The 26,505-nt window shown below is 42.9% G+C and overlaps 1 protein-coding gene across 1 annotated transcript in view; it reads right to left on the bottom strand.

Annotated features, from left to right (window-relative positions):
• Window positions 1-1,198: 1,198 nt before the first annotated feature.
• LOC121577570 (disco-interacting protein 2 homolog B-A) overlaps window positions 1,199-26,505 on the bottom strand; it is a 92,794-nt gene continuing 67,487 nt past the window's right edge. The window contains 30 exon segments of the mRNA XM_041891284.2: window positions 1,199-3,427; window positions 3,612-3,735; window positions 6,438-6,612; window positions 6,803-6,877; window positions 6,996-7,053; window positions 8,728-8,789; window positions 9,174-9,344; window positions 9,425-9,489; window positions 9,492-9,592; window positions 9,687-9,817; window positions 10,085-10,194; window positions 14,461-14,572; window positions 14,755-14,876; window positions 15,016-15,139; window positions 15,243-15,323; window positions 17,649-17,761; window positions 17,917-18,118; window positions 18,250-18,364; window positions 20,797-20,924; window positions 21,007-21,087; window positions 21,235-21,371; window positions 24,019-24,158; window positions 24,396-24,510; window positions 24,769-24,888; window positions 24,988-25,081; window positions 25,225-25,289; window positions 25,424-25,526; window positions 25,608-25,717; window positions 25,992-26,115; window positions 26,215-26,325. Of these exon segments, the coding sequence (XP_041747218.2) occupies window positions 3,175-3,427; window positions 3,612-3,735; window positions 6,438-6,612; window positions 6,803-6,877; window positions 6,996-7,053; window positions 8,728-8,789; window positions 9,174-9,344; window positions 9,425-9,489; window positions 9,492-9,592; window positions 9,687-9,817; window positions 10,085-10,194; window positions 14,461-14,572; window positions 14,755-14,876; window positions 15,016-15,139; window positions 15,243-15,323; window positions 17,649-17,761; window positions 17,917-18,118; window positions 18,250-18,364; window positions 20,797-20,924; window positions 21,007-21,087; window positions 21,235-21,371; window positions 24,019-24,158; window positions 24,396-24,510; window positions 24,769-24,888; window positions 24,988-25,081; window positions 25,225-25,289; window positions 25,424-25,526; window positions 25,608-25,717; window positions 25,992-26,115; window positions 26,215-26,325 (3,522 nt within the window). The 3' untranslated portion in view covers window positions 1,199-3,174.

A 26,505-nucleotide genomic window follows, 5' to 3' on the forward strand; every position in this document is an offset into this window, starting at 1 on the left:
ATGTACAATACCACTAGTCAAACTTAAGACCTCGTTCTTTGTATATTTATTACAAAATTAATTTCCCCCAGCCTGTGTAAGGGGTTAAACTTCACGGCCATTGATTGCATAGTGTCAAAAACTATTTTGGAGAGAGCAGGAGCAGAGAGAAGAGGAAGCCCTTATTGACCACCCTGTCGTGGATGGATTGCAGCACTGAGTAACCCCCCATTTACTCTTCTTAATGTTTGCAGTCTTAGCAGTAATGCCAAGCAAGTCCTGGGACAAACATCTAAAACATGGGGAGTATTATTCACAGACTGCACCGGGGGACCACCTGGTCCTTCCCTGTTGTCAGAGTAGCCAACTATTGTTCTTTGAAATGTCTCCCAAAAATCTGATGCCTAACTTTCCTTGAATCTGATGCCTAACTTTCCTTGAATCTGATGTCTAACTTTGCTTGGTCTCTGAGTCATGCAGATAGACATTCCACGGTGAACTTTGAATGTAAATTCAAAGGCAGGATATGGCGCTATAACTTGTCACTGCTTTTGTTTTTCTGCATGGATAGGTTCAAATCATATGGCAACCATCTCATCTCTCTAAACATCGTAATTGCACAGCACAAGGGGGACAATTGTTTAACTCATACACATCTCTAGTACAGCGCAGTGCTGCAGTTAGTTCAATCTTCACACATTGTTCTTATTCATACATTATGACAAAATGAAATGCATCTTCTTTTCAAGCTTTTAAACTGTATTTACATTTACATTTACGTCTACGTCATTTAGCAGACGCTCTTATCCAGAGCGACTTACAAATTGGTATTGTTGAACATGACTGAATGTTAAATAAAGACAAACCCATTCACACTTCTCACATATTTAAGATGAAAAAAAACATTTAAAAAAAACTATTTACATGTTAGACAATGATAATTAATAGTTCATCATGGACTCCTATACCACTGCAAGGAGACATTACTTTTTTTTGAGGAGCACAGAACGGAAAGAGCATACAATATAATTATAATTATGTGAAAACTTCTAAAGTTTACAGTAAATGAGAAACCTTTTCCCAGAGTGCTACAAATTGTGTGTGGGGAGGAGAGGAACATATCAAAAGCTAAATTTGTGGATAATAATAATAATAATAATAATATAATAATATGCCATTTAGCAGACGCTTTTATCCAAAGCGACTTACAGTCATGTGCGCATACATTTTTACGTATGGGTGGTCCCGGGGATCGAACCCACTACCCTGGTGTTACAAGCGCCATGCTCTACCTGTTTCATCCACAGGACTGTGCCTAACTGTACTTGTTAATAAAATATTGAAGTTTACAAAAGCCATTGACGTTTACAGGGGGAAAAAACTGGTTCCAGTGATTTAAAGTAGAATATGATTCCATTTTCAAACCTGACCACTATGACAGTGTCCAATGTTTGATTACATTAAATATTACAGTCCTATTTTGCTAATTGGCTACCTTTTCGAATGCAAAATGTTGCATTGCCATATTCTCTCACTCACATTCTTCAATCCCTCAGCCTAGGACAGTCAGTGAAAAGTGCCCTGCATCTAATCTCATTTATCAGTGGTTCACAGAAAAAATAAGAGCTTGCTTTAATTTGCCACAAAACAACAGTCATTTATATTGGTTTAATCATTCTCCCCAAGCTCATAACATCAAAGCAATCTCTGGTTGGGGCCAGGAGTTATCCCTGACTGTACAAATCCCTGACAACCTTATTCATGGTGGGGTTGTTTTCATGGTCCTTCGAGTCGGATGGGACCTGACCTGGGGAAACTCCTGGCCCTATTAGCTAGTTCCTTTCTGCTAATCCTTAGTGAACTCTGATTCCTCAAAAAGTATTCCTCACAATTAATATGCTCCTTGAACATGAGGAATGTGCATAATTGGATCATTAAAAAATATAACATTTTTGGAGAAAGTGCAAGATCAGTGTTAAGATCTTTACAATTCAGTCTACCTTTAAAATGTTTAAAATCTTATGTACAATATATTTTTTGCTTCCATCTGCTCACAACTATGTTAGTTATCCAGACAACAATCAGGTGAGAAGGATGAGTTGAGGGTTTTTTCACATTTATACACATATTTTAAAAATAATATCTATACAGTGAAATACAGTATATCGAAAATACAGAGGCCTTGACGGGTACAGTACAGTAAATGGCCTCTAACTTCTACTCAAAACATCCCTTTGGATATCAATCAGGATTCTCACCCCAATAACACAAAAGGTTATGAAATGGAAGAACAGCAATGGAGAAAAACAAAACGTGAATGGGCAAAGTTTTATAAGGCAAGAAGTAAATCTAATTCAAGAAGATGAGAATGTGTTCCATTACATATTTTGCCTTTGTACAACTTCAAGCAATAAACCTGTGATGTAAGTACAGTACATGATGACTGACTGATTTAATTTATTCTACGGCTGCTGGTTGGTCTTGCTAATATGTGTTATTTAGTGTTCTAACATGCCTTCACACATCCTTCATAACCCCCTGCCTCAAAGTGCACGGATAGGAGGTCACTACAGGGTGAAGCAAGCACCAGTGTGAGTTTGTGAATGTGTGTGTGTGTGTGTGTGTGTGTGTGTGTGTGTGTGTGTGTACAGTACAAATGTGGCAATTTAGAATAAGTACAAGATAAGAAAAAGCAAATAAGGACTGGGAAAGACCTGGAAAGCTTTGGGAGGAAAAACAGTTAGAATGGAGTAAAATTGATGTATTTTGTACATATCACTCAACTCCAGGAAAAGATGTCATCAGAGACAGGAAGTCCTCATCCCTTGGCCCCTCACAATACCCCACAGATGATTGGATCATGGAGGAGTGGGGAGAGAGTTAAGATTGACTTCAGCACCTTAATACTCCCTGACACTCTGTGCAAATAGAGGGCCAGTCAGGCTGTTGAGGTGTTGTTTGATTTGGCAGGAGGGTTGTAGGGGGTGTGGCGAGATTAGAGAGTTCTCTTCCCGTCCAGTTCCAGTTGAACAGCTGTGTTTGGTGTAGACACACTCACTCACCTCCTACTGCCCCTTGTGGTACAATATGCATTGTCTGTGGAGTAGGTTGGTCCAAACCACTTTCTTCCTAACCCCCTCTCCACCAGCCGGAATCTCTTCCATCATACAATAACCAGCCCATCCCCCTGGCCCATCACATATTATAGGCCACATAGATGGGGTCCAGTTGGTCAGCCAGGAAGGAGTCCCGGAGGTGCATGCGCTGTTTCTCCCCCCTGGAGTTGATGGGTATGACCCCCGGGTCCACGATGACCACCACGCCCACGATGAGGTGGTGCTCCTCCAGCACCACATTGGTGACCAGGGGCACCAGGTCCAGGGCATCCTGCTCTGAGCCACACAGCTCAGCCACCACCACCAGTAGGTTGGTCCATGTGAACACCGCACTGCATGGGACACACAGAGAGAGAGGAGAGAAAGGGGTTATAATCAAATGTCAGACTAAGATACATGCGTACATGCGCATCTACACACATGCACGCACACACACACACACCTCACTCAAATTATGAAAACACAGACAAACCAATGGATAATAGTAAGGTTTCCTGGGACCCCCAGTGTTCTGACCTCTCTGCAATGCTGCGGTGAGCCCGGGACACAGATGTCTCGATGTCGATAGGGTGGTAGCGCAGTCCCCTCAGCTCCAGAGTCTCATCCAGGGAACCCACCACAAACAGGGCGTCATGACGATCTGACCGCAGATCGGGAGACAGACAGAGGTGCAAACAATACTGAATACTGGGAATGGTGGGATAGCTCATTTAGACCTCATTGGATCCCTAGTATATCTCCCTTTTCATGTTATCTATTAGCTTTAGCATCCATAGTAACACACGTTACTCAATTCAGTGCTTCCTAGTTCCATGTATCAAACAGTTATTTCAGTTATATTAAAACCAGTAAAATCTGGAGAGTCCCCTGCTGAGTACAGACCCATAAGTTTAATAAATTGTGACAATAAAAGAATAACCAAGCTCATAAGCAATAGAATGGCAAAAAAACAAGATATAGATTTATCAAAAATGGCTGTTGATGCCGAAAAGGCTTTCTACCATCTTGAAAGGCCTTTTCTATTAAAAACTTTAGAAGATTTCAACTTTCCAGCTGAAATAATAAAATGTAATAAACATATTATATAAATGTCCTAAAACCAAAATATACACAAGTAATACATTATCTGATGAAATTGCTTTAGAAAGGGGCACAAGACAGGAATGTCCTCTCTCCCCCCTCCTGCTTGCACTGGCAATTGAACCGCTTGCAGAAAGAAAGGACCCAAACGTAAAAGGTATTAGTACCGGTAAACATGAATATAAACTAAACTTATTTGCAGATGATCTCCTGATAATCCTGACCAAAAAAAACTAAATAATGGCAATAGGAAAAATAAAAATAATAACTCATGATCTACAGCAATCCTTTAAGTGGACCACAAAAAATATTAAATACTTAGGATGCTTAATAAGTGACGGCAAACAACAAATATATCAAGATAACTTCATCCCATTACTTAACAATATGAAAGCAGATCTAATTCAATTGAACAATCTTCCCATAAATCTTACAGGTAGAATTAACCTCTTCAGATTGGCATGACTCCTAAAGTTTATATATTTATTCTTAGTAATACCAATTACCCCACCGAAGACATTCTTTTTAAAAAGTATACTCGGTCATAACAGACTTTATATTGGCAAATAAAACTCATAGAATAAAAAGGAAAGTTTTACATCTTCCTAAGTGTCACGACTTCCTCCGAAGCTGCCTCCTCTCCTTGTTCGGGCAGGCTTCGGCGTTCATCGTCACTGGCTTTCTAGCCACTGACGCTCCTCATCTCATCATTCCATTTGTTTTGTCTTGTTTATTACACACACCTATTTCACCCGTGTGCCTTGTTTTCCAGTGTGCCTGATTTACGCACTGGAGTGTTTGACGCATTGCTGCGTACCGCTGTGTTTTCAGAATAAACCCTTTTATTCTGTGATTTACCCTCCTGCGCCTGACTCCTTCAAAAATCACTCACCACACTAAGTCTGACAGTAGTTTTAACCTTCCAGACTTGGAATTGTATCAACTCGCTACCCAAGGCTTTTACTTGTGACATATAGTTAAATACACTAAGGAGGAATAATGGGTGCATATTGAAGATCCGCATGCTCATCCCCAGAATCTTTTCACGTGTCTATTTTCAAAGGATAAAGCTAAGAACATTAACAACTTCATAACAATAACAATATGGAAGAAAATGAAACTGATTCTACAACAACCAATATATCATTCCGTAAAAACACAACCCTATGGAACAATCCTTGGATAGTGTTTCAGAATTCACCGATAACTTGGTCGCCATGGAAAACTAAAGGCATAGAAACCATAAATGACTTGGTAACAGGAAATACATTTATTTCCATGACAGAATTAAAAAGCAATTTTGGACTGACCAATGTAGATATTTTCAAATACATACAACTTCAAAGTTTCGTATCACGAAATGTCTATTTGAAATCTTTTGAAAATCAGAGCAATCTTGAGGGAATCCTATTTGAGTCAGAAAATGATATTCATATGATAGGTAAGATATACAAAACCTTAGAGAGCATATCCAACTGACAATCTCTTAGAAAAAAATATAAACTATTGGAACCAAGACTTAAAAATAACTGATGTTGGCACAAGATTGAGGGAATGTTGGAACATAACTAACAAAATTACAGTTAACTAAAATGTATGCTTAATCCAGTATAAACTAATGTATAGAATGTATTATTCAAGAGACAAAATTCACAAATTCTACAGCACAACGGCAGTCATGTCTTAAGTGTAAAACTAACACTGACTCAATCCATGCCTTCTGGGAATGCTATAAAGTCCAGAAGTTATGGGCGGAGTTAGAAAGTTGGCTGTCAGAAGTATTACAATGTAAATGTACTTTTAATCAGTCTGTCTGTATATTTCAAGACATGTTATATGAGGGTGCAGTGAGATACCTGATGGGTTGGACAATACTTTTCTTGTCAATCATCTTGAAAAACATATACTAAAAAACGGGAAAATCAACCAATCCTCCATCGTTAATACAATGGATAGGTCAAATGCTTTACTATCTAAATGTTGAAAGTGTGTGGGCGATGGAGAGAAACAAAATGGTGCCGCTTGAGACCATGTGGCAGAGAGTGATACGGGCGCTGGAGATGGATGGGGGTGTGAGCAGGTGGGTCTGGGCAGGGTGATGTCGTTGATGTTTGTGTGTGTTTGTATGCTGCCATTTGTATGTGTGTGTTTAGTATTGTTAAAAAAAAACGGGAAAAAATAACATTAGCATCCATAGCCATCCCTTTTCATGTTAGCCATTAGCGTTAGCCTCCATAGCCCTGACCAGGCCCAGCCACTCACCCCCAGCGGCGTCCAGTAGCTCAGTCCTCTTGACGAAGCCCAAGTAGCCAGTCCTGGCCCACAGGGTCGTGGGGTCTCCAAAGCTCAGCTTGGTGTTGAAGTGGTCGGCCTGCAGGCTCTCCTCTCCATAGATGGCATAGTAGCCACTGGCACTGTGAGGGCTGTTGATCCAGATCTGACAGACAGTAGAGAAGGGGACAAGGTACAGTTAAGGATGGAATAGGAGAGTTATGTATGAGGAGAACTGTTGGTTATTGATAGGGCTAGGAGTTTTTCCTAATTGTACCCTTCATAATGCCCATCCTTTTCTCTATGCCATATGTTGACATTTTCACTCTAATATTAGTGTTCTGATCTCCTCTCACCTCTCCTAGATGGGAATCTCCTAGAGGTCCTCTGGTCTCTGGGTTCACGATGATCACCCTGACTCCTGGTAAGATCTAGAGAGAGTGATAGAGTAGACAGACAGATGGTGAACAACAAACTCCCATAACAACACAACTTGTATCTGAGCACAAAGGGCATTTAATGTGTGTGGATTCATCAGGGGAGACTAACTTTGCCAGACTCCATCAGAGGGAGACTCTGAGGGGCTCCTCTCTCCACCAGCCTCACTCTGAGACAGAAAATGAAAGCACATTGTGATGGTGAACACAATACTGTAAAAAATGTCTTCCTCAGCATCAAAGCTGCTCACACATATTAAAACATACCACTAGGAGTCTACACTACCGGTCAAAAGTTTTAGAACACCTACTCATTCAAGGGTTTTTCTTTATTTTTACTATTTTCTACATTGTAGAATAATAGTGAAGACATCAAAACTATGAAACAACACATATGTAATCATGTAGTAACCCAAAAATTGTTTAACAAATCAAAATATATTTTATATTTGAGATTCTTCAAATAGCCACCCTTTGCCTTGATGACAGCTTTGCACACTATTGGCATTCTCTCAACCAGCTTCACCTGGAATGCTTTTCCAACAGTCTTGAAGGATTTCCCACATATGCTGAGCACTTGTTGGCTGCTTTTCCTTAACTCTGCCGTCCGACTCATCCCAAACCATCTCAATTGGGTTGAGGTCGGGGAATTGTGGAGGCCAGGTCATCTGATGCAGCACTCCATCACTCTCCTTCTTGGTCAAATAGCCCTTACACAGCCTGGAGGTTTGTTGTGTCATTGTCCTTTTGGAAAACAAACGATAGTCCCACTAAGCCCAAACCAGATGGGATGGCGTATCGCTGCAGAATGCTGTGGTAGCCATGCTGGTTAAGTGTGCCTTGACTTCTAAATAAATCACTGACAGTGTCACCAGCAAAGCACCCCCACACCATAACACCTCCTCCTCCATGCTTTACGGTGGGAACTACACATGCAGAGATCATTCGTTCCCCTACTCTGCGTCTCACAAAGACACGGCGGTTGGAACCAAAACTCTCTAATTTGGACTCCAGACCAAAGGACACATTTCCACCGGTCTAATGTCCATTGCGCATGTTTCTTGGTCCAAGCAAGTCTCTTCTTCTTATTGGTGTCCTTTAGTAGTGGTTTCTTTGCAGCAATTCAACCATGAAGGCCTGATTCACACAGTCTCCTCTGAACAGTTGATGTTGAGACGTGTCTGTTACCTGAACTCTGTGAAGTATTTCTTTTGGATGCAATTTCTGAGGCTGGTAACTCTAATGAACTTATCCTCTGCAGCAGAGGTAACTCTGGGTCTTCCATTCCTGTGACGGTCCTCATGAGAGCCAGTTTCATCATAGCGCTTGATGGTTTTTGCGACTGCACTTGAAGAAACTTTCAAAGTTCTTGAAATGTTCCGTATTGACTGACCTTCATGTCTTAAAGTAATGATGGACTGTCATTTGTCTTTGCTTATTTGAGCTGTTCTTGCCACTATATGGTCTTTTACCAAATAGGGCTATCTTCTGTACACCCCCCCTACCTTGTCACAACACAACTGATTGGCTCAAATGCATTAAGAAGGAAAGAAATTCCACAAATTAACTTTTAAGAAGGCACAGGTGACTACCTCATGAAGCTGGTTGAGAGAATGCCAAGAGTGTGCAAAGCTGTCATCAAGGCAAAGGGTGGCTATTTGAAGAATCTCAAATATAACATATACTTTGATTTGGTTAACACTTTTTTGGTTACTACATGATTCCATATATGTTATTTCATAGTTTTGATGTCTTCACTACTATTCTACAATGTACAAAATAAAGAAAACCCTTGAATGAGTAGGTGTTCTAAAACTTTTGACCGGTAGTGTATATGTTCTCACCTGTCATGGCGGAGGGACTTCATGTCCACATACACAGTGGAGGGGTCCGGTCCAGTGGTGCCCTGAGAAACACACAGAAAACTTGGATACACATCCACTGTACTTGGATCAGTCCTTAATGAGACACACAGGGAGGTCCTGCTGTACTAACTCACCTGAACTAAGGCAGACAACCCTCAGAGGCCTTTATTTACATGTATGTTATGTACAGTAAACAGAAGGCTCTAGCCTCCAGTTCAGGGAGACACTGGTCAGTGCATTAACCAACATGAGTCAAGGTTCAACCACAAATCATAGGAACATTGGCCATGGCCGTCAAAACATTTATGTTTTCCTTTAGCCATTAATAAAAGTATTTTTCCAAACAAATTAGTTATGCTTGCATCTTATGAAATTCCCTGTTGCCTAGTACCTCCTCACAGAACCAGTTCTAACTGGTTGAGTACCTGCATGCAAATGGCCAGGTTGACCCTGGATCCGAAGGCTGTGCTGACAGCGCGGGGTGAGAGGCCCAGGTCCTTAAATAGCTTGGAGAAGGACATGGTGAGGGCCAGACGAGGACGCTCCTCGGCTATCACCACACAGCTCCTAACACATGACAGGTTCAGACCCCGTGCCTGGAGGGAAAGAGAGAAGGAGATGGGGAGTTAGCGTGTGTGTGTGAGCATGACCATGACCATGTGTGTGTTGTACTCACTTTGAGTATCTCTGTCTGCGTGCCTATCCCCTTGGTGCAGAGCTCCATGACAGAGTAGGAGCAAAGGTGTCTCTGATGCGGTACTGGCTCAGGGTGCTCAGCCACAGGGGCAGACAGCTCTCCAACTCCAGAGGAGGAATTAGGATGGACTGGTGGCCCGAGTACACACTACACACAGGAAACAAGAGAAGGTAGGAGTTCAAAATGTTTGTATGAGAGAGAGATAAAGATACCCTGTGTGTGTGTGTGTGTGTTGTGTTACCTTGCGAGGCACCACAGTACGAAGCCCAGGCCACAGTAAGGGTCCAGGCAGATGGCTATTTGACGTGAGGAGTAGAGCTCACACTGCAGCTTGATGGAGCGACACAGAGCACTGACTGCCGCATGGGAGATCTGATGGACAGAGGCACACAGCCAGTCACACACACCTCCCAAAGAAACAACCAATAAAAGATGCAGAATCAACTGGTAAAGTCATGGTTATGGCTACCGCCATTGGCCACCGACATTGGCCCACTGTAAATCAGATTTGCAAAATGGGCTGTTGGCTACTGACTTTGCCGATGGCAGGCCGCTCATGGGCCACCATAAGTTTGCAAACTATCTGGGGCTGTTTTAGAGTATTGAGACCAAGGCATAGCCTCCTGTGGGTGACCTTACCTTGACCCCAGTGAGCATGCCCGTGGTGGACACACTGAAGTCCAGATAGGCGATCATCTCTGCCGTGGGGGGCTTATATATCGTTGGGGGTCTACGGCGAGGGAGGTCATCTGGAAGAAGGGAACATATACAACAAGATTGAGTTTCTCTGGCTCAGATTCTATGGTCAGATATGTACTGTATGTAAGACCTTCTATGGCAGGGGTTCTCAAAGTGGGGTGCGGAGGTACTGCAGGGGGTTCGCAGCCAAATCGCTAAATAAATAATTTAAAAAAATATATATACACACACACACACACATACATACATATATACACACACACACACATACACACATACATACATACATACATACATACATACATACATACATACAGTGGGGGAAAAAAGTATTTAGTCAGCCACCAATTGTGCAAGTTCTCCCACTTAAAAAGATGAGAGAGGCCTGTAATTTTCATCATAGGTACACGTCAACTATGACAGACAAATTGAGAATTTTCTTTCCAGAAAATCACATTGTAGGATTTTTAATGAATTTATTTTCAAATTATGGTGGAAAATAAGTATTTGGGTCACCTACAAACAAGCAAGATTTCTGGCTCTCACAGACCTGTAACTTCTTCTTTAAGAGGCTCCTCTGTCCTCCACTCGTTACCTGTATTAATGGCACCTGTTTGAACTTGTTATCAGTATAAAAGACACCTGTCCACAACCTCAAACAGTCACACTCCAAACTCCACTATGGCCAAGACCAAAGAGCTGTCAAAGGACACCAGAAACAAAATTGTAGACCTGCACCAGGCTGGGAAGACTGAATCTGCAATAGGTAAGCAGCTTGGTTTGAAGAAATCAACTGTGGGAGCAATTATTAGGAAATGGAAGACATACAAGACCACTGATAATCTCCCTCGATCTGGGGCTCCACGCAAGATCTCACCCCGTGGGGTCAAAATGATCACAAGAACGGTGAGCAAAAATCCCAGAACCACACGGGGGGACCTAGTGAATGACCTGCAGAGAGCTGGGACCAAAGTAACAAAGCCTACCATCAGTAACACACTACGCCGCCAGGGACTCAAATCCTGCAGTGCCAGACGTGTCCCCCTGCTTAAGCCAGTACATGTCCAGGCCCGTCTGAAGTTTGCTAGAGTGCATTTGGATGATCCAGAAGAGGATTGGGAGAATGTCATATGGTCAGATGAAACCAAAATATAACTTTTTGGTAAAAACTCAACTCGTCGTGTTTGGAGGACAAAGAATGCTGAGTTGCATCCAAAGAACACCATACCTACTGTGAAGCATGGGGGTGGAAACATCATGCTTTGGGGCTGTTTTTCTGCAAAGGGACCAGGACGACTGATCCGTGTAAAGGAAAGAATGAATGGGGCCATGTATCGTGAAATTTTGAGTGAAAACCTCCTTCCATCAGCAAGGGCATTGAAGATGAAACGTGGCTGGGTCTTTCAGCATGACAATGATCCCAAACACACTGCCCGGGCAACGAAGGAGTGGCTTCGTAAGAAGCATTTCAAGGTTTCAAGGCATTTCCTGGAGTGGCCTAGCCAGTCTCCAGATCTCAACCCAATAGAAAATCTTTGGAGGGAGTTGAAAGTCCGTGTTGCCCAGCGACAGCCCCAAAACATCACTGCTCTAGAGGAGATCTGCATGGAGGAATGGGCCAAAATACCAGCAACAGTGTGTGAAAACCTTGTGAAGACTTACAGAAAACGTTTGACCTGTGTCATTGCCAACAAAGGGTATATAACAAAGTATTGAGAAACTTTTGTTATTGACCAAATACTTATTTTCCACCATAATTTGCAAATAGATTCATTAAAAATCCTACAATGTGATTTTCTAGATTTTTTTTCTCTCATTTTGTCTGTCATAGTTGACGTGTACCTATGATTACATTTTTTTACATTTTAGTCATTTAGCAGACGCTCTTATCCAGAGCGACTTACAGTTAGTACATACATTATATATATATATATTTTTTTTTTACTTTTTTAAAATTATTATTATTATTATTTATTTTTTCATACCCCCCGTGGGAATCGAACCCACAACCCTGGTGTTGCAAACGCCATGCTCTACGAACTGAGCTACATCCCCTGCCGGCCATTCCCTCCCCTACCCTAGACGACGCTAGGCCAATTGTGCGCCGCCCCATGGGTCTCCCGGTCACGGCCGGCTACGACAGAGCCTGGATTCGAACCAGGATCTCTAGTGGCACAGCTAGCACTGCGATGCAGTGCCTTAGACCACTGCGCCACTCGGGAGTATATGAGTATGATGAAAATTACAGGCCTCTCTCATCTTTTTAAGTGGGAGAACTTGCACAATTGGTGGCTGACTAAATACTTTTTTTCCCCACTGTACATACTTACATACATACACACACACACAGTGCATTCGAAAAGTATTCAGACCCCTTCCCTTTTTCCACATTTTGTTACGTTACAGCCTTATTCTAAAATTGATGAAATTTATGTTTTTCCTCATCAATCTACACACAATACCCCATAATGACAAAGCTAAAACAGGTTGAAAAAAGGGTCCGATCCTTAAGAGGTTAAACAAATTATGGACAAGGGATCTGTGGAATAAGTTTAGAGAGTGTAATACAATACGATGTGATATTATTCATCTACAATTTCTGTTTTTAACCCTGGGCAACATGGGCCTAGGTGGCTCACAGGGATATCCACAGTCCTCCACATTTTTCAACTCAATACTTATTGTAATACCCAGAATGATTTAGAATGTTTTTTTTATTTTATTTTTTTACAAATGCACTGTTATCTAAGCAAAGTTCTCTCAGCCTCATAGCAAAATGTGTGGAATTGTAGGATATTAGCTTGAAAGGTAACGCTCAACCCCAAATTCAGCCTTTGCCCAACCTCTTCAAAAAAATGGGAGAGTGTAAACTTACATTTGGTATTACCATATCATTTTTGTATGTTCTCTATAGTTATGTACTTGAAAATGTATCAATTGACCAATTCGGCACATTTGGGCAGACTTGAAAATATTTATAATTGCATTGAGGTGAGAAGTTGTGGGTTGGGGATTTGCTCATAAATATTCATTTTGGGGGTGGGTAAATGTAGTTGTACCTGATCCCAACACTTTCTCACTTAAGTATACTCACCAGAAGTCCACTGGCACACTCTGATAATAAACCTATATGGATTGCGAACAAATACAGCTCTGGACAGTTAGCTCACAGTGGTAAGGTGCGGATTTCCTGACATCTATTGCAAATTAACTCACAGATTGGTCTTGGGTACTGTATAAAAACCTACAACTACTACCAGGGCAACCCCTCTCACAGGTATGCTTTCACTTTTCAGAATGAGACGTGTGTGGGCACAGGATGAATATTGTAAATTAAGGATTAAAATGTTTAAAAAGACATCTGCCCCGTGTGGGATTAGAACTCACAACCATTGAACTATGAGCCAGGCAACTGTTTTAGCAGACTGCGCCACCAGTCACTACAACCAACTGACATGACCACCATTGTCATCTATTTCTTGTTACAATGGATGTAGCTACGAATAAACGCATGATCCTCATAGCCTACATGTTTTTTTTCTTTGTCAAAGCACATACAGATGTATGAAATGGTAAGCAAAAACGTTGAATTTGGTCATATGCTGAAATGTGCCTTACTGCCTTTAGAATGTTGTGTAATGTCAGTCGAGTCAAGGAAGCATCATGCAAAAGATATTGGCACAATCCATTTACCAAGACCATTGCCAAATAAGGTGCGCTGTCACCTGCTTTTATAGTAAGCCTTGAGGTGGTACCACCCAGCTCATCTAGAAGGGAGGTAATTTCATACTGAACCCCTCCCTTGTGATGACACAGTTTACATCACGATTTCAATGGCAGAGTTGAACCGCTAGGGGCAAAAAGAGCTAGATTTACTACTAAAATACCAAAATATATCACTTTTGAGTTGCTACGAACTGTCAAAATGAAGACCAGAATTGATGTGTTTCACTATAACTAAGCCTAAAACATCTGGTTTTCGATGAAAAAAACGTTTTCATGAAAGTTACTCTTTAAAGCTGCAACAACAAAAAATATCTCTGCCCCATGACAAAATGTGTAGAATTTCAGGAAATTAGCTTGAAAATTAACAAAAATCTCTCAGATGCCAATAGGCGGCCCTTTAAAATGTACCTTCCCAGGGCATGAGACTTGGTTTGTCTGGCCATGCACTGCTGAAGTCATAGTAAAACTCCTTCTATGCTATTTTTATCTTAATCGAGTTGTGTTCTGATTATGTGGGGTCCCTGATGAATTCACTATCACAAAAGGGGTCCCCTGCACCACACTCTTTTAGAACCCCTGTTCTATGGTACCTGTGTCTATGATTGTCGGCCATGTTTTAATGTTCACAGTGGCAGCAGCCTCTTTGGAGCGCAGGATCCTCATGAGGTTCTGAGTGGTGAGGATACAGGCAGCTTTACTGACCTGGGGACAGACAGTGGCACCACAAACAACATGTTAGTTAGTAGAAAAGTATGGTTCCAACTTCCTACCTTTGGAAGACCAGAATAATGACACCCAAACATCATGCTCCTAAAATAGCACCCAACCTCATACACTCACGTGATCAAAAGATAGCACACATGCACACAAACACACACACTTACGTCGATGATCATGCGGACAGTTGGCAGTGTGGCTGCCAGGTTCTGTGGATGAGGAGGTCTGACAGTGACAGGAACACAGCCAGCATACAGGCAGCCATAGAAGGAGGCTATCAGATCAATACCTAGAGTGAGAGACAGAATGAGAGAGAGGGACTTTAACAGTAAGTCATCCTGAATGTGTATGACTATGCCACTTCTCAGTGTGAGTGTGACAGATGGACAGACGGACAGAAAGACAGACAGGTGGACGGAAGGACCCACCAGGAGGGTAGAGCAGTACCACGTTGTTCCTGGTGTTGATGGTGCCTTTCTCTGTGAGCGCCGCTGCAATCTTCTCTGCCCGCTTGTGCAGCTGCACACATGTTGCTGTGCATACCGCTACTCCCTGAAGACAGCGAGGGTAGGGGCAATGGGGTTTATTTAAAACTGGGCCCAACTGTATATGGGGGGTTCTGTTTATTGTCAGTCTATAAGAGTGAGAGTGCTACCTTTGCATTGAGCAGCACATAGAGACAGTGGTCTGGGTCAGTCTGTGCCCTCCACTGTAGAGCCTCGGACAGGAACTGGTGCTGAAGAGAGAAAAGAGAGGGTCAAAGGTCATTCCATAGCAATCATGTCAATATGGATATCAATTTTATATGAAACAAGATTTGTATAATACATTGATATAAAGTTAAGACAAAATAACCACAAATAAATATAATAGGAGTTTTATTTTGCTGATGGGAGGAACTCGATAGAACTTTAATTTCCTCAAGTTCATTCTCTTAACTTAAGTCTAAGGACATGAAGATGGTCAATACAGTCACTGCAGTAAATAAACCTGGAGCCAAAATGTCCTCCGTAGGCAGCTTTTCTCCCAGGAGGAAGGCAACTGTCACTCCCATTGGCAAAGCATTAGCCAACCTACTTCTTAAAATAATGAAAAACTGAAGTTGTAGCTAACAGCAATGATGGGGAGAGATCGATTGGGGAAAGAAAGCAAAGCACATAAAGAGGAGATATGGATGTCTGGATCTCGGGAAGATGGCTTGCCAGGGACTTCCTCTGAGTCCACACAACTCTGCAGATCAGCAAGGCGTGTGTGTGTGTGTGTGTGTGTGTGTGTATCAGCAAGGCCTGTGTGTGTGTGTGTGTGTGTGTGTCTGTGTGTGTGTAGCAACGGTCATCAACATTTTAAAAACTATTCTAATAAATGCAACAGTTGGACAATGGATAAAGATAATCCAAATGTCAGGGATTTTGGTGAGAATGCACTCATATATACATTTTCTAGAATCCACTCATATATACACATTTTCTAATGGTCTTTTTTAAATATATATTTTGTGTTAAAATAAAGAAAATTACACTGGGTGTATTTGCATATATGAAAACATTAACATAAAGGGGTGGAATAGGGCTGTAACCCCCACAAACATGCTCTATTTAGGCCTACCTACACTACACTCACCTGCCCTGTCTCGACTGCCTCATGAATTACTGTTGTTGTCACGTTCTGTTGCATAATTCAACAAGTGTGTCAATAGCAGGATACCCTCGGATTAAAAATCAACATGCTTGGCTCTAGATGATACCCAGCTATACTTTACATTGTTTGCAAGATCAGACATAATATCACTATAATCTGAGTGTTCATTTTCAGAAGTTGCTTTCATTTCAGCACATCTAATTTGTAAACATTTCAACTGTATTAAATGACTACTTTTTTCAATTCCAAAAAAATGAACACCCATCAAATAAAAAGTTATCTTTCTTCTCTTTCTTGTGATGTAAGTGTCGAGACGATGCGTTAAATCCCATACAAAGCTTTAGCGTTCTTATAGATGCAACGGAAAGACAATGTATTCCATTGAGCCCATTTCAGCCATTACCGGGGAGGGGGGGTTGATAGGTCATTACAAGCATTTCCGCGGTCGTAATGTTAAAGGGAAAAAAGTCAGGCACAAGCAAGAGTATCAAAGAGTCGCAGGAGTAAAATGAAAGCAATCAATCCAACGAGATTTAAGTGACAAGTAGATTTTGCACCCCTTAAACACAGGAAACAGATGGCTGAAAAAGACAGCTCCTCAGGTAGGCGGGCATGCGCATTGCTAGTGTATGTGTGTGTGTGTGTAGTATTTTGAACATTCAGAGGTGATGGGGGACAATGGAAGGCATGGGGCATCAGGTGGCATTAAGAGGTACCACGACAGACTGTCACCATAACTGTGCTGTGATGCAGAAAAATAACAAAAAACTGCGTAATACATTGGCACATGCAGATTCCGCGCATCACTTCTGACACCATGCAAGATCTCACATCTTGCCAGAACTTAACGATGCATCCATATAAAGATCTGCGTGTGCAACTGAAAAATGGCTCCATTCACATTGGGAGCTTCACTGTACAGCCCATTGCAGGCAGAAGCAAAGGTAGGATCAGGGTTTGGGGTGTAGGGGTTACAGAGTTAAGAGGGGGCAGTAGCTCTTACCATGATAGTAGGCCACATACGGAGCTATATACATCCAGAGAGACGGGTGCATTAGGACAGAGAAGAGAATGCATCATGTTGCCCACATGGTTTACCAGCTATCTTGTCCTGTCTAACTACCCAGCTAGCAAACACTTACTGGACCACTGGTGGCAAAGAGGCAGCACACCACTGCAGGCAAGCCCATATCGGACCGCTGTTTGCAACCAATATGGTGGTATTATGCCACTGGCACCCCAACAGCATACTGACCGTGACTATCCGGCAGTCGGCATGCCATTGCTAGTAGTTTTGGCTACCACCAGGTTATTAGTGCCAGATACCGCTATCGTCCCTACCCTGCTATGGGTCACTGTGCATGTGCTAGCTGGGTCCTTTCTAACTGGTGTGATGATGAGAGAGGTCCTGAGGTGGTCCTACCTTCCTGACCAGGTCCTGGTCCTCGATCATTCCCAGATCCCTGCCTGCTGCCTGGGCTATCCTCTTCCCTGCTACCAGGTTCCCCACCATGATGGAGGCTGGACCCACACCCACTAAAGAGAGGGAGAGAGAATGTGAGAGAGAGAGAGAGAGAGAGACATGAATATTTACAATCAGATAAACAGTCCCTAGCTCAAAAGTCCTGGCCACTGTAAGCCAATCAGTTGCCAAGTGTGCTGTATGATCCTCTGAACTGAGCCAACTGTACCTGGCTGTTTCTGCCGTGGTTTGGGGAGGTTGGTGACACAGGTATGGGGGCACATGAGGATGTTACAGGGGTGCAGGTTGCCGTCCAGGAAGTGCTGCTTGGTCTCGAAGATGTGGATCCCTCCCAGGTGGGTCTTAGGTAACGTGTTGGCAGGCACCAGAGCTAGGCAGTACAGACCCACCTGGTGAATACTGTCAATGGCCTGGACAATTGACACACACACACACACACACACACACACAACACCCCTCAGTTAGACAACTTCCCTAATCAAGTGTTTAGAGTAAATTTGGAATGTACCAAGAAAGAGGGGTTTGTAGAGGGGTTAGCTACCTGCAGTACTCTGCTCATCCACTGGAAGCTGTCCTCCTCACTGGCATCTGGCCTCTGCTCTGCCACAATAACTATCCTCTCATCATAGAAGACCGTCACAGAGAACACCGCAATCCTGACACACACGCACGGATGCAAGCACACACGCACACATACAATTAGAATGTATATTCTGCAAGGATCCATAGTCACACACATATATATTCATTACACATAAATACACATCCACACATAAAGCAGAGAACACCACAATTCCTACACACACAAAACCACTCTGATAACAAGCATTTTCACAGCTTGAGATTCTCTTCTCTGCAAGGAGCCAATACACACCACATCCTACACCCCACACAGAAATACGCTGTATACACTCATATTATCACAACAGTATTGTCACTATGGGCCTTCAGTGCTCACTAACAACCACCAGATGACAGTGGTGATACACAACAAACACTCAATGCCAGAGATGTATAGAGATCGCAACGTTGTATCTGTGCCATTATGGCGTCTGTGACATTTTAAAGTAGTCAATTTTCTTCTTCTTTTGATGTTGGAAAACAGTGTCAAGCTAATATTGGTGACTTACTGCCACCTGCATTGCTGGAGTCTTGAACAAAATCTTGTGTATCATTCATTTATTGTGGCCACTAAATGGCGGTGATATAGCTTAAAGCCATTTATAAAATAGGCAAACCAATTTGAAGAAGAAGACAATGCTCTGATCATTGGCTGATCGTTCCCAACCCATAGGAATCCCCACCCAGTTGACTACTTTAAAATGGTGGAAGCCCTCAATGAGAATGTCCATGCAAAAACATGTTATTTCCAAGTAATGATCTCTATATCTCTATACATCTCTATTCTCAAACCCCACTACAATTCTCTCCCATCGAGCCCACACTGCACAGATCTCATCCACTGTTGATTCAAATACAGTTGAAATCAGAAGTTTACATACACCTTAGCCAAATCCATTTAAACTCAGTTTTTCACAATTCCTGACATTTAATCCTCGTAAATATTCCCTGTCTTAGGTCAGTTAGGATCACCACTTTATTTTAAGAATGTGAAATGTCCGAATAATTGTAGAGAGAATGATTTATTTCAGCTTTTATTTCTTTCATCACATTCCAAGTGGGTCAGAAGTTTACATACACTCAATTAGTATTTGGTAGCATTGCCTTTAAATTGTTTAAATTGGGTCAAACGTTCCAGGTAGCCTCCCACAAGCTTCCCACAATAAGTTGGGTGAATTTTGGCCCATTCCTCCTGACAGAGCTGGTGTAACTGAGTCAGGTTTGTAGGCCTCCTTGCTCGCACACGCTTTTTCAGTTCTGCCCACACCATTCCTATAGGATGGGGTCAGGGCTTTGTGATGGCCACTCCAATACCTTGACTTTGTTGTCCTTAAGCCATTTTGCCATAACTTTGGAAGTATGCTTGGGGTCATTGTCCATTTGGAAGACCCATTTGCGAACAAGCTTTAACTTCCTGACTGATGCTTCAATATATCCACATAATTTTCCTTCCTCATGATGCCATCTAGTTTGTGAAGTGCACCAGTCCCTCCTGCAGCAAAGCATCCCAACAGCATGGTTCATGGTTGGGATGGTGTTCTTCGGCTTGCAAGCCACCCCCTTGTTCCTACAAACATAATGATGGTCATTATGGCCAAACAGTTCTATTTTTGTTTCATCAGACCAGAGGACATTTCTCCAAAAAGTACGATCTTTGTCCCCATGTGCAGTTGCAAACCGTAGTCTGGCTTTTTTATGGCAGTTTTGGAGCAGTGGCTTCTTCCTTGCTGAGCAGCCTTTCAGGTTATGTCGATATAGGACTCATTTTACTGTGGATATAGATACTTTTGTACCTGTTTCCTCCAGCAGGTCCTATGCTGTTGTTCTGGGATTGATTTGCACTTTTCGCACCAAAGTATGTTCATTTCTAGGAGACAGAACGCGTCTCCTTCCTGAGCGGTATGATGGCTGCGTGGTCCCACGGTGTTTATACTTGCATACTATTGTTGGTACAGATGAAGGTAGTACCTTCAGGCGTTTGGAAATTGCTCCCAAGAATGAACCAGACTTGTGGAGGTCTACAATTTGTTTTCTGAGGTCTTGCCTGATTTCTTTGGATTTTCCCATGATGTCAAGCAAAGAGGCACTGAGTTTGAAGGTAGGCCTTGAAATACATCCACGGGTACACCTCCAATTGACTCAAATGATCAGAAGCTTCTAAAGCCATGACATCATTTTCTGGAATTTTCCAAGCTGTTTAAAGGCACAGTCAACTTAGTGTATGTAAACTTCTGACCCACTGGAATTGTGATACAGTGAATTCTAAGTGAAATAATCTGTCTGTAAACAATTGTTGGAAAAATTACTTGTGTCATGCACAAAGTAGATGTCCTAACCGACTTGCCAAAACTATAGTTTGTTAACAAGACATTTGTGCAGTGGTTGAAAAACAAGTTTTAATGTCTCCAACCTAAGTGTATGTAAACTTCCGACTTCAACTGTACATGCACACACACAGAGTCCTCACCTTCCGCGATACACAGTCTTGACAGGCTCCACGGCCAGTGCTGTGGCCACCAAATCATCAGCGTTGTGTCTCCTCCCACTCACCATCAGCAGGCCTTCGTTCTTACCCACCACAAATATCAGACTGCCCTGTAGAAGGGTTAAACACAGCCGTCAATATACACTGACACACAAATGTACGCACGCGCACACACACGACAGTCCTACTTACGGGTCCTACGAAGCCTAGGAGACCAGATCTCACAAAGGGGATGTCTCCAATAGGAGCACCAAGAGTATTGACAGGAATCACCTATAGACAGACAGAAACAGATGTTTCATTAAAATGTCTAATAGAAGAAGGGTTGAACAGCATATTGGTGTGTCTGACCAGGTGTCTGACCAGGTGTAAGATGTGCTGTAACACATAAGGGGGAATTTAATGGTTGTGGGTCCGTACCTCAAAGGTGTTCTTGGTGACTCCTGGGAGGCCATAGTACATGTTGCCTCCGGCACGAGAGTTCACCACGATCTCCCCTATCTCATCTGTCTTACACAGCTGAGGAGGCCCTTCAGGCTTAACTATACACATCAGAGCTGCAGACACAGAGTCAGGCTTCACTATACACATCAGAGATACAGACACAGAGTCAGGCTTCACTATACAGATCAGAGATACAGACAGAGACAGGCTTCACTATACAGATCAGAGATACAGACACAGAGACAGAGTCAGGCTTCACTATACACATCAGAGATACAGATACAGAGTCAGGCTTCACTATACACATCAGATACAGTTGAAGTCGGAAGTTTGCATACACAAATGTCTTGTTTATAAACTATAGTTTTGGCAAGTAGGTTAGGACATCTACTTTGTGCATGACACAAGTAATTTTTCCAAAAATTGTTTACGGACAGATTATTTCACCTATAATTCACTGTATCACAATTCCAGTGGGTCAGAAGTTTACATACACTAAGTTGACTGTGCCTTTAAATAGCATGGAAAAGTCCAGAAAATGATGTAATGGCTTTAGAAGCTTCTGATAGGGTAATTGACAACAATTGAGTCAATTGGAGGTGTACCTGTGGATGTATTTCAAGGCCTACCTTCAAACTCAGTGCCTCTTTGCTTGACATCATGGGAAAATCCAAAGAAATCAGCCAAGACCTTAGAAATAAAATTGTAGACCTCCACAAGTGTGGTTCATTCTTGGGAGCAATTTCCAAATGTCTGAAGGTACCACGTACAAACAATAGTACGCACGTATAAACACCATGGGACCACGCAGCCGTCATACCGCTCAGGAAGGAGACGCGTTCTGTCTCCTAGAGATGAACGTACTTTGTTGCGAAAAGTGCAAATTAATCCCAGAACAACAGCAAAGGACCTTGTGAAGATGCTGGAGGAAACAGGTACAAAAGTATCTATATCCACAGTAAAACGAGTCCTATATCGACATAACCTGAAAGGCCGCTCAGCAAGGAAGAAGCCACTGCTCCAAAACCGCCATAAAAAAGCCAGACTACTTTTTGCAACTGCACATGGGGACAAAGATCGTACTTTTTGGAGAAATGTCCTCTGGTCTGATGAAACAAAAATAGAACTGTTTGGCCATAATGACCATCGTTATGTTTGGAGGAAAAAGGGGGTGGATTGCAAGCCGAAGAACACCATCCCAACCGTGAAGCATGGGGTGGCAGCATCATGCTGTTGGGGTGCTTTGCTGCAGGAGGGACTGGTGCACTTCACAAACTAGATGGCATCATGAGGAAGGAAAATTATGTGGATATATTGAAGCATCAGTCAGGAAGTTAAAGCTTGGTTGCAAATGGGTCTTCCAAATGGACAATGACCCCAAGCATACTTCCAAAGTTGTGGCAAAATGGCTTAAGGACAACAAAGTCATTGTATTGGAGTGGCCATCACAAAGCCCTGACCTCAATCCTATATAACATTTGTGGGCAGAACTGAAAAGTGTATGCGAGCAAGGAGGCCTACAAACCTGACTCAGTTACACCAGCTCTGTCAGGAGGAATGGGCCAAAATTCACCCAACTTATTGTGGGAAGCTTGTGGAAGGCTACCCAAAAAGTTTGACCCAAGTTAACCAATTTGAAGGCAATGCTACCAAATACTAATTGAGTGTATGTAAACTTCTGACCCACTGGGAATGTGATGAAAGAAATGAAAGCTGAAATAAATCACTCTCTGCTATTGTTCTGACATTTCACATTCTTAAAATAAAGTGGTGATCCTAACTGACCTAAAACAGGGAATTTTTACTAGGATTAAATGTCAGAAATTGTGAAAATCTTAGTTTAAATATATTTGGCTAAGGTGTATGTAAACTTCCAACTTCAACTGTATACAGACACAGAGACAGGCTTCACTATACACATCAGAGCTGCAGACACAGAGACAGCCTTCACTATACACATCAGAGCTACAGACACAGAGACAGGCTTCATTATACACATCAGAGATACAGACACAGAGACAGAGACAGGCTTCACTATACACATCAGAGATACAGACACAGGCTTCACTATACACATCAGAGACACCGACACAGAGACAGCGTCAGCCTTCACTATACACATCAGAGACACCGACACAGAGACAGCATCAGCCTTCACTATACACATCAGAGATACAGAGAGAGACAGAGTCAGGCTTCACTATACACATCAGAGATACAGACAGAGACAGAGTCAGGCTTCACTATACACATCAGAGACACCGACACAGAGACAGCATCAGCCTTCACTATACACATCAGAGATACAGAGAGAGACAGAGTCAGGCTTCACTATACACATCAGAGATACAGACAGAGACAGAGTCAGGCTTCACTATACACATCAGTGATACAGAGAGAGACAGAGTCAGGCTTCACTATACACATCAGAGATACAGACAGAGACAGAGTCAGGCTTCACTATACACATCAGCGATACAGACACAGAGACACAGTCAGCTGCACACATAAATACATGTACAGGAATAATAATGCACACATAATTACAGGAAACTATTTACACAAAGAAACAAACACATTCATATTTAAAAATGGACATGCCTTGGAGGTGATTTGGAATCACACTCTCGTGATGAGTTACTGTAGCCCTGCCTGTGACTTGTAAGCCAGTTATACACATACAAATGGATTTCACTCCTGATATCATTCCCCATTTCTCTCTCTCTTTTATACTGTGCACCCCCTATCCCCTATCCTCACCTCCAGGCATCACGTGACCCACGTCTTGCACGGTGAGGGCAGAGTTCTTGTCCTCCGTGTTGACCCTGATGACCCCGTGACTTAGACCCCCCATGGAGAGGATGGCCCTGGCTGGGAGGGGCGTCCCCGGCACCCCCGGCCTGCACACAGAGGGGTACAGGACGGGACAGGGATTTTACAGAAAAATATACACACACTACCGAAAGACGATCCTTGTATCAATACATGCTTTCAAACATTGAAGGTGCAGTACGTCACTTTCATTTTCTCCCATTTTTCTAGAGGCAAATCAGGGTCCTAAAAACACATTTGGCCAAGAAGCAAAACAAAACACAAACTGTTACATTCGCCAAGAAGACCCATCAGGCCTATCCTACCTGCGGATGGCCACCGTCATGGCCTCAGGGGAGGTGGCACAGGGACAGATGACCTCTGGCTTCAACCCGTGGATCTGGAACACGTTGAGGAAGGCATCACAGGACGACACCGACCCTAAGGGAGAGACACAGATATAGAGAGAGACATCTCACAACACTGACCATTTTTAGAGGGTATCCATTCTAACCATACAGGGCTTTGTTTTTCACTTGCAATTGTCCTATTGCATGTGGGATGTCTGCTGTCTGTCAGCCCCACTGACTGCTTGGAAGATTCCATGCAGACCAGTTCCAAGCATGTCTGCCATCTGTAGTTCCAGTGTGGCTTCCACACAGACTACATTTCCCTGCATGGACTACATTTCACACTCACAGGGGTTGGCTCCATCAGCGACGATGAGCATGCGCAGTGAAGCCAGGCTGGTGTCCCTCTGTTCCCTGTGTGCCATCATGGCCCAGTGCAGGTCACGACACTTCACCAAGGCAACGCGCGCTTTGGGGGAAGAGGAAGGACAAATGAGTACATGAACATCACAGTGTTCTCATGGTCACACAGAGGGAGAGAGTGTGGAGGTGGGGGTGGTGTAACTACCTTTGTGCATGTGGACCCTCTGAACCCAGGAGAGAGGGCAAGCCTTCATCACAGCGTAGGGCACACTGATGGTGTGGATCCTGTTCATTACACTCTGAAAGAAGAACAAAATTCAACTTATTAAACGGAAATACATATGATATGAAATCAGTAACTATTACAAAATTCAACTTATTAAACGGAAATACATATGATATGAAATCAGTAACTATTATCCTCCCATCACCACACACTCACCGTGAGAACTCCATGCCACAGGCCCATGTCCTTTTTAAAGTCCAGAACATTCACTAGTGTCTCACCTAAGAACAGAAACAGATAAGTCCCTATGAGAAGCATCCTTCAAACACTTGTTCCCTGTGTATCGTCCTCATAAAATGCCATAGACTTACTCTCACGATAGAGTATGTCTCTCTCATATAATGTAGTTACTCACCCTCACAGTAGTTGCAGGCCTGGGTCAGTGCTTGGCAATGGGTCAACATGGCCACCTTAGACACAGCCACACCCATCACTGTGCCCTCCTTACTAGCCTTGTACTAGAGGGAGAGAAAACACAATTACTTAGGATTGGATTAGGAGTACACACACATGCACGTGCACGTACACACACGTCTCACCTCTATGTATGCAGGGTCAGTGTTAGCTGTAGGGATGTGGGGCTGCCAGTCCTTGCCAGGTTTGATGAGGTACTTGGAGTCTGTCACCACCCACTTTAGCCGAGGCCAGCCTATAAGAGACAGTCAATATCATACATCAGCCAATCAACTTCATTAAAAAGAGACTCATAGCGAAAGAGGAAAAGTATCACATTTGGATCTCCAGAGACAATGGTTGTGTTTGAGATCGACCAGATTGCAGTCGCCGACTCGATGACTACAAACCACCTGGCTTCCTAAATAACTAATTATTATTTGTAGATCAGTCAGTCTACTCAGTCGGTCACCTGTGACGGAGTAACATTGATGCTCTGGAACACGGCAGTAAGAGAGGCAGCTCCTGACCTTTAAACTGTAGTATCTCTCCGGAGGGCATCTTGGGAAGTCCCTTCAGACAGATCTCACTGGTCAGTGCCAGACTCACACTACAGCTGCCCAGCAGGAAGCCCACCTGACTACTGCCTGCATCCTGGTGGCGGAACAACAATGAGACATGGAGTCAATCCCAGAGCAGATATAACAGCATGTCAATGTGGGTTTGAATAAGTTCCAATGGCATGTTCCTTACCTTGCGAGACAGAGGTACCTCTATAGGGACAGGGATGACCTCAGCCAGTAGGCAACCATAGAAGGCCACCAAGAACATCCCAGGGTCACTGTTAGGGTACACTAGAGCCACCTACAGGAAATAAAAGAAAAAACGAAGTTGATGTATGGACCTTAAAAAGGTGCACTATGCAGAAATTGCTCCGCCACTTCCTGGTTGCTAAAATTCGAATACTTCGCCTCATTTCAGTTTATGTGACAAAACAACCAAGTATAATGTAGTGTAGAGAATCATTGTACCATCTAAACTGCT

Source organism: Coregonus clupeaformis, chromosome 12 (genome assembly GCF_020615455.1).
Source record: "Coregonus clupeaformis isolate EN_2021a chromosome 12, ASM2061545v1, whole genome shotgun sequence".
NCBI classification, from domain to species: Eukaryota; Metazoa; Chordata; class Actinopteri; order Salmoniformes; family Salmonidae; genus Coregonus; species Coregonus clupeaformis.